The sequence below is a fragment of the Sinocyclocheilus grahami genome, unplaced genomic scaffold, assembly GCF_001515645.1.
Source record: "Sinocyclocheilus grahami isolate Dianchi unplaced genomic scaffold, SAMN03320097.WGS_v1.1 scaffold1920.1, whole genome shotgun sequence".
In the NCBI taxonomy this organism is placed as follows: Eukaryota; Metazoa; Chordata; class Actinopteri; order Cypriniformes; family Cyprinidae; genus Sinocyclocheilus; species Sinocyclocheilus grahami.
Window position 1 is genome coordinate 39,223 of NW_015507099.1, and position 13,143 is coordinate 52,365.

Consider the following 13,143-nt stretch of genomic DNA (forward strand, 5'->3'; position numbering starts at 1 on the left):
TCCACTTTTTAGAGCTTCTCTATGAGGGTTGAGCATTGTTAGGTTTCCTCTCGTTTGAGAGAGTCACCTTGCTGAAGCCTCCGCTCCCCAGAGCTCCGCTTAGGCAGTAATATGAGTTGTAGGCTCTTTCTTTTGAGCCTCACTAACTGCCTCTGGTGCTGAGTGTAGTCAGCTCTCCTCTCGTTTTAGAGAGTCGTTGTGCTGAGACCTCTGCTCTTAAGAGCTCCTAAACTAGGATTGAGTGTTGTTAGGCTTCCTCTCGGTTAAGAGTCATTCTGCTGAAGCCACTGCTCTCCAGAGCTCCACTTAGGTGGTACCATTACTTTGTAGGTTCTTATGTGAGCCTCACTAACTGCCTCTGGTGTTGAGTGTAGTCAGGTCTCCTCTCGCTTAGAGAGTCGTTATGCTGAGACCTCCACTCTTAGGAGCTTCTCTACTAGGGCTGAGTGTTGTTAGGCTTCTTCTCATTTAAGAGAGTCACACTGCTGAATCCTCTGCTCTTCAGAGCTCCGTCTTGGCAGTAATAAGAGTTAGTAGGCTCTTTCTTTTTGAGCCTCCTTAACTGCCTATGGCGTTGAGTGTAGCTAGGTCTCCTCTCGCTTTAGAGAGTCATTATGCTGAGACCTCCACTCTTAAGAGTCCCCCTACCAGGGTTGAGCGTTGTTAGGCTTCCTCTCGTTTTAGAGAGTCGTCTTGCTGAAGCCTCTGCTCCCCAGAGCTCCGCTTAGGCAGAAATATGAGTCGTAGGCTCTTTCTTTTACATTTCTTATAAATTCTTACATTTGACTTATTCTGACGTACTCTGAAATTATTTCCTCAAGTAGATTAAGTGAAGGAGTATGTTTCCGCAAATCTGCGACCAGGGTTACGTGCATACTAGATCTCAGATTAGATGAAGCATGGGGCGCATCAGGTGAGATTATGGGTTTCTGACTAACCGCTTGACCTTAGTCGTTATGCTGAGTAGGTTTGGCCTCCTTTCGCGTAAGAGAGTCATTCTGCTGAGGCCTCCGCTCACCTGAGCTCCAGCTAGACTTGGAATCAAGTGTTCGGCCCTCTGTGGGGCCGCCTTGATAGACAGTCTTTATGCCGAGTAGGTTTGGTCTATTAGGGCTGCTTTCCAGAGCTCCGCTTAGGCAGTAATATGAGTTTGTAGGCTCTTTCTTTTAAGCCTTACTAACTGCCTCTGGTGTTGAGTGTAGTCAAGTCTCCTCTCGCTTAGAGAGTCGTTATGCTGAGACCTCCACTCTTAAGAGCTCCTCAGCTAGGGTTGAGTGTGGTTGGGCTCCTCTCGTTTAAGAGAGTCATCCTGCTGAAGCCTACGCTCTTTAGAACTCCATCTTTAGCAGTAATATGAGTTTGTAGGCTCTTTTCGTTTTGAGCCTCACTAACTGCCTCTGGCGTTGAGTGTAGCTAGGTCTTCTCTCACTTTAGACAGTCATTATGCTGAGACCTCCACTCTTAAGAGTTCCCCTACCAGGATCTAGTGTCGTTAGACTTCCTCTCGGTTAAGAGAGTCATCCTGCTGAAGCCTCCGCTCTCCAGAGCACCGCTTAGGCAGAAATATGGGTTCGTAGGCTCTCCCCTTTTTTGAGCCTCACTAACTGCCTCTGGCGTTGAGTGTAGCTAGGTCTTCTCTCACTTTAGACAGTCATTATGCTGAGACCTCCACTCTTAAGAGTTCCCCTACCAGGATCTAGTGTCGTTAGACTTCCTCTCGGTTAAGAGAGTCATCCTGCTGAAGCCTCCGCTCTCCAGAGCACCGCTTAGGCAGAAATATGGGTTCGTAGGCTCTCCCCTTTTTTGAGCCTCACTAACTGCCTCTGGCGTTGAGTGTAGCTAGGTCTCTTCTCGCTTTAGAGAGTCGTTATGCTGAGACCTCCACTCTTAAGAGCCCCTCAACTATGGTCGAGTGTTGTTAGGCTTCCTCTCGGTTATGGGAGTCATTCTGCTGAATCCTCCACTTTGCATAGCTCCGCTTAGGCAGTCTTAATGTGTAGGCTCTTGAGCCTCACTAACTGCCCCTGGCGTTGAGTGTAGCCAGGTCTCCTCTCAGTCGTTATGCTGAGACGTCCACTCTTAGAGTTCCGTACTTTGGTAGGTGAGCTAGTCTACGATGCTGGCGAGCTTTGAGCCTGCCTGTAGAGGTTTGTGGCTCGAGTCCTGGCAAAAGCGATTTGGCTGGGGCAGGGATGGTGTTCCTTGAGTCCTTGACTTAAGGAATCCAGTTTTTTGGGCACTCATCCCTCAGCATGGCGGCATGGGTAGACCGTTCCCCTAGTGCCCTCTAGAGGACACAGCGTTGAGTTCCCTTTCGAAAGGTAACGTCTCAGGTTACGCATGTAACCATGGTTCCCTGAGAACAGGGAACGAGACGCTGCGTCTCATTGCCATGCTTCGGGCATTCCTGCCTGCGTCTCCTTCAGACAAAAAAGTGGATGATGTTTTCCGCAGGTGCTCCTTATATACCCGCAATCGCTTTATTGTTTACGTCATAGGCTGCCGCCTGCCAATGTCAAGTTCATTGTTGTTTTTTCATTCATGCTTCAGACACCAGTCACGCTGAAGGCGTTCCCCTAGCACCCTCTAGAGGACGCAGCATCTCGTTCCCTGTTCTCAGGAAACCATGGTTACATGCGTAACCTGAGACATTTTCCTTTCTCTTTGGAGTGTTACAAGCTGTTCGTGAATAGATAAAATCCCTTAAGTTGCAAAGACTAAAGTCTCAAACCCAAAAAGATATTCTTTATAAAAGTTAAGACTCGTCCATGCCCTCCATGCCTTGTTTAAAGGGTCATATGATGCAATTTAAAATTTTCCTTTCTCTTTGGAGTGTTACAAGCTGTTCGTGAATAGATAAAATCCCTTAAGTTGCAAAGACTAAAGTCTCAAACCCAAAAAGATATTCTTTATAAAAGTTAAGACTCGTCCATGCCCTCCATGCCTTGTTTAAAGGGTCATATGATGCAATTTAAAATTTTCCTTTCTCTTTGGAGTGTTGTAAGATCTGTAAAGTTGCAAAGATTAAAGTCTCAAATCCAAAGAGATATTCTTTATAACAGTTGAGTCAACCACGCCTACCTAAAATGGCTCATTCTAAAACGTCCCCACATGTCTACGTCACGATGTGGGAAGATTTGTTTAAAACCTCCCAAATGTTCACCCAAAGAAATAAGGCGTAACTTTGATTCTCGCTGTAGTATTGTTGTTGCCGTGTGTTTTGTTGTGAAAGCGAAACTACTTTGTTTGGCCTTCCAAAAGAGGATGAGATACGCTTTGTCATGCCTATAGTTGATCCGTGCTGGTCGCTGAGGAAATACATCAACTTCGCGCTGTGGATCGCCGGATCGGCTTTCACCGTGGACGAAGCGGAGACCAGCCCGGGGTCATCACATGTGGTTGCCGCAAGCCCGCGGGCCACGCCGTTCTCAAGCCTGCCGTGTGTGACGCTGTGTGTTTCATTGTGAAAGCGAAACTACTTTGTTTGGCCATCCAAAAGAGGACACAACTAGAAATCAGTGGTTAAGTTGTATTTACAACACTGTTCCAGAACAGTTCAACCCAAATATTCAGATGTGTGCAGCGCATTTTATGAAGGACAGGGACTGTTTCCTGGGAGAGTAGCCTACAATGCGGTGTTCTGACAAATAATGCTGACTCACAGCCTGTAAGTAAGATTTCATATTTAAAGAATTTGCCACTGATGATTCAAACGCGAGTTTTGAGCAGTGTAGAGTAGCGCTTGTGGGCACCATCTTTCATCCCCGTCCGGAATTGTGGAAGCTGTGGGTGTGGCCCCGGAGGGGGCACATCTCATAGCCTCCGGTCTCTCAACTGAGGTTGTTGAAACCATCCTCCAATCCAGATCTCCTTCAACGAGGAAACTGTATGCCTTGAAGTGGGAACTTTTCACTTCTTGGTGTGGAGACCGCCAGCTCAACCCAGTTAACTGCCCGGTTGGTACAGTGCTGGAGTTCCTACAGGCCCGTCTTTCTGCAGGGTTTACCCACTCCACTTTGAAGGTCTACGTGGCGGCCATTGCGGCCTACCACATCCCTCTTGGTGGTCAGTCAGTGGGCAGACACCCCCTGGTTACACGTTTCCTCCGCGGTGCACTGAGGCCTCTGGTACGATCTTGTGTCCCTCCCTGGGACTTGGCTGTGGTACTAGAGGCTTTATGTAAACCACCTTTTGAACCTAAAGAGGAGATATCTGATCAGCATCTCACTATAAAGACTACCTTCCTTCTGGCGATTTCTTCTCTAAAGAGAGTTGGTGGTTTGCAGGCCCTGTCAGTTGCCACTTCCGATCTTGACTTTGTGCCAGGCTTGGCCAAAGTCGTTCTCTACCCTCGATCGGGTTATGTACCTAAAGTTCCTTCTTCTGCACCACGGCCCATCGTACTGCAGGCCTTCTGTCCTCCTCCCTTTCGGGAGCCTGACCAACAGAAGCTTAACTGTATGTGTAACTTTGATTCTCGCTGTAGTATTGTTGTTGCCGTGTGTTTTGTTGTGAAAGCGAAACTACTTTGTTTGGCCTTCCAAAAGAGGATGAGATACGCTTTGTCATGCCTATAGTTGATCCGTGCTGGTCGCTGAGGAAATACATCAACTTCGCGCTGTGGATCGCCGGATCGGCTTTCACCGTGGACGAAGCGGAGACCAGCCCGGGGTCATCACATGTGGTTGCCGCAAGCCCGCCGGCCACGCCGTTCTCAAGCCTGCCGTGTGTGACGCTGTGTGTTTCATTGTGAAAGCGAAACTACTTTGTTTGGCCATCCAAAAGAGGACACAACTAGAAATCAGTGGTTAAGTTGTATTTACAACACTGTTCCAGAACAGTTCAACCCAAATATTCAGATGTGTGCAGCGCATTTTATGAAGGACAGGGACTGTTTCCTGGGAGAGTAGCCTACAATGCGGTGTTCTGACAAATAATGCTGACTCACAGCCTGTAAGTAAGATTTCATATTTAAAGAATTTGCCACTGATGATTCAAACGCGAGTTTTGAGCAGTGTAGAGTAGCGCTTGTGGGCACCATCTTTCATCCCCGTCCGGAATTGTGGAAGCTGTGGGTGTGGCCCCGGAGGGGGCACATCTCATAGCCTCCGGTCTCTCAACTGAGGTTGTTGAAACCATCCTCCAATCCAGATCTCCTTCAACGAGGAAACTGTATGCCTTGAAGTGGGAACTTTTCACTTCTTGGTGTGGAGACCGCCAGCTCAACCCAGTTAACTGCCCGGTTGGTACAGTGCTGGAGTTCCTACAGGCCCGTCTTTCTGCAGGGTTTACCCACTCCACTTTGAAGGTCTACGTGGCGGCCATTGCGGCCTACCACATCCCTCTTGGTGGTCAGTCAGTGGGCAGACACCCCCTGGTTACACGTTTCCTCCGCGGTGCACTGAGGCCTCTGGTACGATCTTGTGTCCCTCCCTGGGACTTGGCTGTGGTACTAGAGGCTTTATGTAAACCACCTTTTGAACCTAAAGAGGAGATATCTGATCAGCATCTCACTATAAAGACTACCTTCCTTCTGGCGATTTCTTCTCTAAAGAGAGTTGGTGGTTTGCAGGCCCTGTCAGTTGCCACTTCCGATCTTGACTTTGTGCCAGGCTTGGCCAAAGTCGTTCTCTACCCTCGATCGGGTTATGTACCTAAAGTTCCTTCTTCTGCACCACGGCCCATCGTACTGCAGGCCTTCTGTCCTCCTCCCTTTCGGGAGCCTGACCAACAGAAGCTTAACTGTATGTGTCCAATGGACGTCAACCCACCTGTGACGTCTCTCTCATCCATTGGACTGATTACACACGTGATTTAGAGTGTGGTCACACTGAAGGCGTTCCCATAGCACTTTCGAATCAGCGACTTTTTCCCTCGGGGAACCATGGTTACATGGAGACTTTTCTCCAGAAGAAAAGACCAAGGTAAAACTCATGTGTCTCACATGTTTAATTACAGATTTGCCAAAATACTAAAGTCTGCAATCAAAATACAGAACTCAAACATTTCTCATAAAATTTACCCAAGACAAAATAACACATCAAAATACTTATTTTGTTTCAGCTGAGTAAATCAGATTTACAGGCTACTGTTCTTTTAACTTTTACTGTTTGTTGTAGCAATACTGGCATACATGCTAATGGTTATTCACTTAAAGAAGTGTGAGCAGCTCAGTTTGTAAGTCACAGTTAAACCTGCTGTGGTTTGATTTATATACATCTAATGTGGTTTGATCTGTTGGTGGACAAACAGCTTCTGCATTAATGTGTCTATTATTAGATAAATTAGGTCAGTGGTTTGTGGCTGGAGCGTTTCTTCATTTTCTCTACTGCTAATATGAACCAAACTTTTTGACTTCTGCTCCATACAAGCCTTCTCCACAGTTAAATAAAATGAATTAATTAACAGTCAATTATGAAATCAAACATTACTCTTATAATGCATCAGTTGAAAATGTAAGATCATTAAAAGCTTGCTGATCTTCATGAAGTTAAAGGAGACAAACGTGTGAATGGAAACTGAGGTTGGGGGAGGATTCAACCAAATAAATATGACAGTTCAGTTATGAGTGTTTTCAGACATTTTACGTGTCACTATCAGGGGGTTTTCAGTGAACTGAAGAAGAAAATGTTTCTCAAATGTGTTTTGTTGTGTGTGTGGCATCTTGGTGAGTTTGAAATGTGCTTTTATTGCTTAATTTTTTTTTCTGTTCAGGTAGCATGTAATAAATTACTGGTTAAATTAGTTAGAGAGGATTAACATTCACTGTTATTCTCATATAGAAATAACTGAAATGTGTTTTTACTGTGAGAACACGTTTGAATTCAGCTCTATTCAGTGTGGTGCATTATAGATTCATCCAGCCTGTTTTTTGCAGTTTGAAACTCCAATGCTGCAGCATTCATTTTAGTTGTCGGAAGCAAAAATGTCTATATTGTCTTTATAATATTGTTGTTCGTGCTTCATCAGTCATATGTTTCCCAACCATAAGAGTTTTTGTTTGTTACACAAAATATCTTAAACACCACACAGATCAAGTTACTGATATAAAAGTGTATCAATTTCTCCTTTCTTTTTTGTCTCTGTACCACTGAAGAACATTATTCAAATACTTTAAACTAGATCTAGTGTTAGTGATGGCTTTAGTAAACCAGCACATTATAATTACATTAAAGTATAATTAATCTGTGAAAAATTCTGTTCTTCAGGTGTGTTTGGTGCGAGCGAAGTGAAGTCAGTGAAGGAGGGAGATTCAGTCACGCTAAACTCTGATCTTACTGAAATGATGGATGATGATGTGATTCAGTGGAGGTTTGGAAATGGAAACATTTTAATAGCTGAAATCAATAAACGGGCCGACAGCATGACTGTATATGATGATGTTCTTTATGGGAGATTCAGAGACAGACTGAAGCTGGACAATCAAACTGGATCTCTGACCATTACAAACACCAGAATTAGACAGGCTGGACGTTATAAACTACAGATCAACAGTGTGAGAAATTATTTTACTCTCATTGTCTATGGTGGGTTAAATATTTGTTTCATCTGTTTTGAATGACAAAAATTAAATGATTAATCCATGCACCATTTTTCTTCTTTCTGTCCTTTTATGTATTGTTCATTTCAAATTTAAATTCCAAACTATTTACTTTTGTAAACAATCATTAAGTTATTTAATCTGTGACACCCTCTTTCTGTTTGTTTTCCGTGTGTATTTGGTGATACAGATGAAATATCAGTGCTGGAGGGAGATTCAGTCACTCTAAACTCTGGTCTTCCTGAAATAGTGGAGGGTGATCAAATTCAGTGGTGGTTTGGGCATAAAAGCTCTTTAATAGCTGAAATCAATCAACAGGCTGACGACATCACTGTAAATAATCAATTCAGACACAAGCAGGACAATCAAACTGGATCTCTGACCATCACAAACACCACAACTGAAGATGCTGGACGTTATAAACTACAGATCAACAGTGTGAGCAAGAGTTTCAGTCTCACTGTCAACGGTGAGTTTAATATTGGGTTTACTTTTATTTATAATGGACAGTCTGAGGAATAAAAACATGAAATTGAGATCAGCTCAGCGCTGATATTAACGTTTATTACACGGCTCTGTGGAATACTCAATTCTGATCGGTCAGTCACCACATTCCAAAGTATGTCATGTAAGGAATAATTGACTCCGGGCCGTTGAATTATTAGATAAATAATGCACACCTGAGGTGGTGATTCGCATCGTGGCTGTTACACCTCGGGTGTGCATTATTTTTCTAATAATTCAACGGCCCGGAGTCAATTAAAGAGAGAGAGAGCTTGTGTGAATTAGGCTACCTCTGTGTGTCCCTCAACAGTGTTCTGCAGCAGCGTCTCTAAAGCGGTCATGTGTAGCCTTTAAGTTGCTACACTATATAGGCTAACTGATAAAATCATGAGGGCAGCGCTGACAACACCTTTTTGTGCAAACTGCGTGACCGTAGTGTGCGTGTGCGAGCACGTGTGATTACAGTAATTCCTGTGTGCTGTATAGGTACTGTATGCTAATTTCCGTTATTACAGTTAACTATGCGAAGTGATATGGGACTGTAATGCGGTCAAGAGAGCTGCCTGGAACTACGTTTGCCATGCGTTTCCCTGAAAATAATTACACACCTCAGAACGTTCGTCAGCCAATCAGATTCAAGCATTCAACGGCCCCGTGGTATAATCCCCAATAACAACTGGTAAAAACTAATAACACAGGCTCATCCGGGTAACTGCAGTCGCCACTATTCACTTGCTGGGAAAAAATGTTCTTGGTGGAAGCTTTGCGTATGGTAGGCTAATAAAGTATTAAAACTCAAATCAATATTATGTGTTTAATTATTTAATTATGTCATCCTGGACTCGCTCTCTTCATACAAACGCAGCTGATGCCATTTTGCAACAATTTTGTACACTGTAATGGATTAAAAGACACAAACCGGTACGATTTTAAAACAGTTTCATCTTAAATCAATATATTTTATGAAATGTTGTGTAATAAGTGGTATGACTGCACCGTATCCCTTATATGTCCATCTTTTGAACTTGCTGCTTGCTAGCAACTGCTTTCTTCACAGGAGCTATGCGTTAAAATATTTCAACTCAGATCAATGTTTCGTGTCTAATTACTTACTTTTGTGGCAAGCAGCCGTGTAATAAGTGGGATAATGCAAGATTTTCTGGAGTAAACCACATATTCAGCTAAAAACATGGTTTTTGTTAATACACTGTGTATTAATGTACATTAATGAGTTCGTTTACCCATGGACGCTTTCACACGCAGTTCTCAGTTCAGCAGAAGTCATCATAGATTGAGATACAGCAAGTAGCGTTTTTGGATTTTCACTTGATCCAACAGCAAAACAAAACAAATCCACAATAGCATTTCCATGACTTTTCATCACAGTCTGTGAATGTTTCTCCTCTCGATGGTTCATCCAGCAGGATGCGCTGGGCACTTCACAGGATTTTTTTGGTTTGTTTTGTTTTTTTGGTTTTTTTTTTGGGGTTTTTGTCTTATTGGAGACTAAAATGTTGAATGTTTTGAGTGTATTTTTTTCAAACCCTTGTTACTGTTATATACATAGTGCATAGTAAAAATATGAGAATGATTGTGTAAGCTCATTATCACTTCACTTGAATTTCAGAAAACAATGATCCAGGCCTCTACAATTCTGTTTCTCAGAAGAAAAGCCCAAGGTAAACTCATGTGTTTCAACTACACTCTTAAAAATAAAGGTGCTTCAAAAGGTTCTTCAAGCGATGCCATAGAAGAACCATTTTTGGTTCCACAAAGAACCATTCGGTCAAAGGTTCTTTAAAGAACCATCTCTTTCTTGCGTTTTTATAATCTGAAGAACCTGCTTTTGTCACAAAGAAGCTTTTGTGAAACAGAAAGGTTCTTTATGGAACCATTTAGACAAAAAGGTTCTTCTATAGCATCGTGAAGCACCTTTATTTTTAAGACTATAGTCTCGAGTTTCTACTTAGAAAGAGTTGTTTTCCAAACACCAAATCTCTCAGCAAACTAATTTCTCTGAATTAACAACCACATTTACAGGTCATTTAACATTTGCTGATGAATTTCGTTGTAACAACACACACAAGCAAGCATTATAAATGTGATTCACTGGTTTTCGAGTCAAAATGTCTCGAAATGCAATATCTAATGTTAATCCAATGCAATATTTATGTTAATTTCTTCCACCACACAGATTATGAAAAGTTTCAGGAGTTATTTGTCCATGGCAGCAAATAATACATTTCATTATTTTAAATAATAAATGCTAAATAATTATTTTAATAATTTTAAATGATTAAAATTGTTAACAAAATCGAAACCAAAATCGAAATATTGCACACAGAAAATGTTTCTCGTGTGTTAGTGGTGTCTGGTTGGTGAGTTTGAAATGTGTGGGTTTTTTTTATGGTATCAGCTGTTTCTTTTCTGGTGAAAAAATTTTCTTCAGATGTGTTTGGACAGTGGCATTTATCAACAAATGAACAACTCTGTGGCCAAGAGTTTCAATCTCACTGTCTACAGTGAGTTAAATATCAGTTTCATCTGTCTGTTGTATTCAAGTAGATCTAAAGACATATTTTATCACTTAGATGTTTTGTTCTTAAAATGACTAATAAACCTAAATTTTACATTTATAACATTCAGCTTAATTTTTTTACTTCTATATCAGGTTGTTTTAAATGCTCTACTTTTGGTTCCTCACAATTTTTCAAGCTTAAACTTGAATATCTTCATTTATCCTCATTTATCTTTATTCTCTCATGCTTTCCAGCTCGTCTGCCTGTTCCTGTCATCAGCAGAGACTGTTCTTCATCATCATCATCTTCATCATCATCTTGTTCATTGGTGTGTTCAGTGGTGAATGTGAGTCATGTGACTCTCTCCTGGTACAAAGGAAACAGTTTATTGTCCAGCATCAGTGTGTCTGATCTCAGCATCAGTCTCTCTCTACCTCTGGAGGTGGAATATCAGGATAAAAACAGCTACAGCTGTGTGCTCAACAATCCCATCAGCAACCAGACCACACATCTGGACATCAGTCAACTCTGTCAACTCTCTGCTCTGGTGGGCGTGGCTACTGTCATTCTTCTGGTTTATGACATCAGATCCAGAAGAGCTGATAAAGATCAAGCACAGATTCACACATCAGAGGTCACATCAGTGATCTTTCATGTTTGATTTGGGGGTTTAGTGGCTTTTAAAAATGTACCTGTCTTTCAGTTTTATTATTGTACAGAATTATCTGACAGACATTTATATATCTGTCAGCAGGGGCGTTGCACAAGGTCCCGGGCCCTATGCATAGGCAGTCCTGATGGGCCCCCATGCCCTCCCCCCCATACTATTTTAGTTTTTTAATCCCTCTCTTCCTTTGGGGCCCTGGTAATCAGTACTGGTTTTACCCCCAGTCTGACGCCCCTGTCTGTCAGATAATACACACAGATCTCACTTTTCTGTCCGTTTATCATCTGTATTTGCTTGCCTTTATCAGTAAACTTTTCTCACTCTGAAGTTCAAGAGTCTCTCCGTGTTTTATTACATTTACAGTTTTTCTGAATTGCTAAAACACTAAACCCCAATCTCTGAACCAAATTCTCACTAGCTTAAACCAATTTGTCGAATAAAGCACTCTTTCTGCTAAACCTTAAACACGTTCAGGCAGTTAGGCTCTATTTGCTAATCTCATGCACACTTTTTGCAAAACTCTAAACACATTCTCATTCACTTAATATGGAAGGTCATACAATTATAAAAGTGGTCAGTGCAAAGACGAAAGTCTCCGATATCACATCATCATCGGTGACAGATGAAGTATTTTTACACATCCTTCATGCTCGCTCTATATATACCACTTGTGGAGTCTGAGTGAACGACGTGCAAACAGCATGAACATGTTGACACTAGAAGTGTGTAAAAAAAAAAAACAGGCGTTAGTTGAGTTAAAGCTACAGTAACATTTTCTGATAATAACTATGAACAGGAGAAATCAACCATGCATCATTCAAAAAGGCAAACCCCGGGGAATCATCAGAGATTATTCACCTGTTATTTATGTGTCCATCTGTTCTGACAAGTTGTCCTGTATCTGTGCCAGTGTCTCGAATCTCATTCATCTGCGCAGAGAAGCAGAGCCGAAGCGCAACCGAAACAGAAGGCCTGTCCAAATACCCACACTCTTGGTCTTTGTACTTGAGCACTTGTCTACTTACATGATGTGTTTCCTGTATTAGGCATAAGTGAGCGTGAAGATTACAAGTGTGTGTAAAACTTTCCATTACTTGATTGGACACACTTACAACATATAGTGTTGCAAAAATGCAAGTCTTTACAGAGCTTTATTTTGATTTTGAACACTTTGCATTTTAAAATAAACTTCTAAATGTCTGTTCAATAGTTATTAATTCACTGTTTTGACATTGTAATCTTGTTAAATATGAATCTATTTTAAATCTTACTGTTATTCTCTCATGTTTTCCAGCTCCTTAAATATGTTTATTTACTGAGCTGATCTCTATCTTTTGTTGTAGTTCAGACTGAAACATTCATTCACAATAATGACTGACTGTCATCTTTAGCTGTTATAACACCAGAGCCACAGACTCCGTCTAAGACTATAGCTCCTTCTGCTTCACGTCCTCCAGTCTCAGTATCTCTGATACTAGCCTAGTGCTGATCTCTGCTGCTGCATTGTGGCTGTAATTGGGATGTTTTGTACCTGCAGGAAACACAGAGACACAGGTCGAGTGAATCTACAGCTCACACATCTGTAAAAACAATGAGTCTTATTTGTGAATCAGCAATATTCTCCATGTTTTGATGAACATGTTTGTCATTACAGTTCATGAAGTCTAGACTCAAGCTGCTGTAAAACTCTACAAACACACTGGACTGATGAAGGTAAGAGTCTCTGTGTCGTTTCAATGACATTTACATTTATTTTTGACGTTGACATTGGACGTTGACGTTGACATCACTTGATCACCTTTATAAAACCCGCTGTTTGAGAAGGGCGAATAATATCATTAAGGACATCACTCACCCTAACCATAGCTTGTTTCAGCTCATCCCAATGATGAATTTGAGGCTAACTTCTGTCA

General features: G+C 42.0%; 1 protein-coding gene across 1 annotated transcript; it reads left to right on the forward strand.

The window, feature by feature from the left end:
- The first annotated feature begins 7,282 nt into the window (after positions 1 to 7,282).
- Positions 7,283 to 11,224, forward strand: LOC107573334 (SLAM family member 9-like). The gene is made up of 3 exons (XM_016259774.1): positions 7,283 to 7,526; positions 7,731 to 8,009; positions 10,818 to 11,224. Exons 1-3 carry the CDS (start codon positions 7,283 to 7,285, stop codon positions 11,222 to 11,224), a joined length of 930 nt encoding a protein of 309 aa, XP_016115260.1.
- The last annotated feature ends 1,919 nt before the right edge of the window (positions 11,225 to 13,143 follow it).

Coding starts and splice junctions, on each gene's coding strand:
- LOC107573334 (XM_016259774.1), top strand. CDS start 7,283: ATGATGGATGATGATGTGATTCAGTGGAGGTTTGGAAATGGAAACATT. Junction 7,527..7,730: donor TTTTACTCTCATTGTCTATG/GTGGGTTAAATA, acceptor TTGGTGATACAG/ATGAAATATCAGTGCTGGAG. Junction 8,010..10,817: donor TTTCAGTCTCACTGTCAACG/GTGAGTTTAATA, acceptor CATGCTTTCCAG/CTCGTCTGCCTGTTCCTGTC.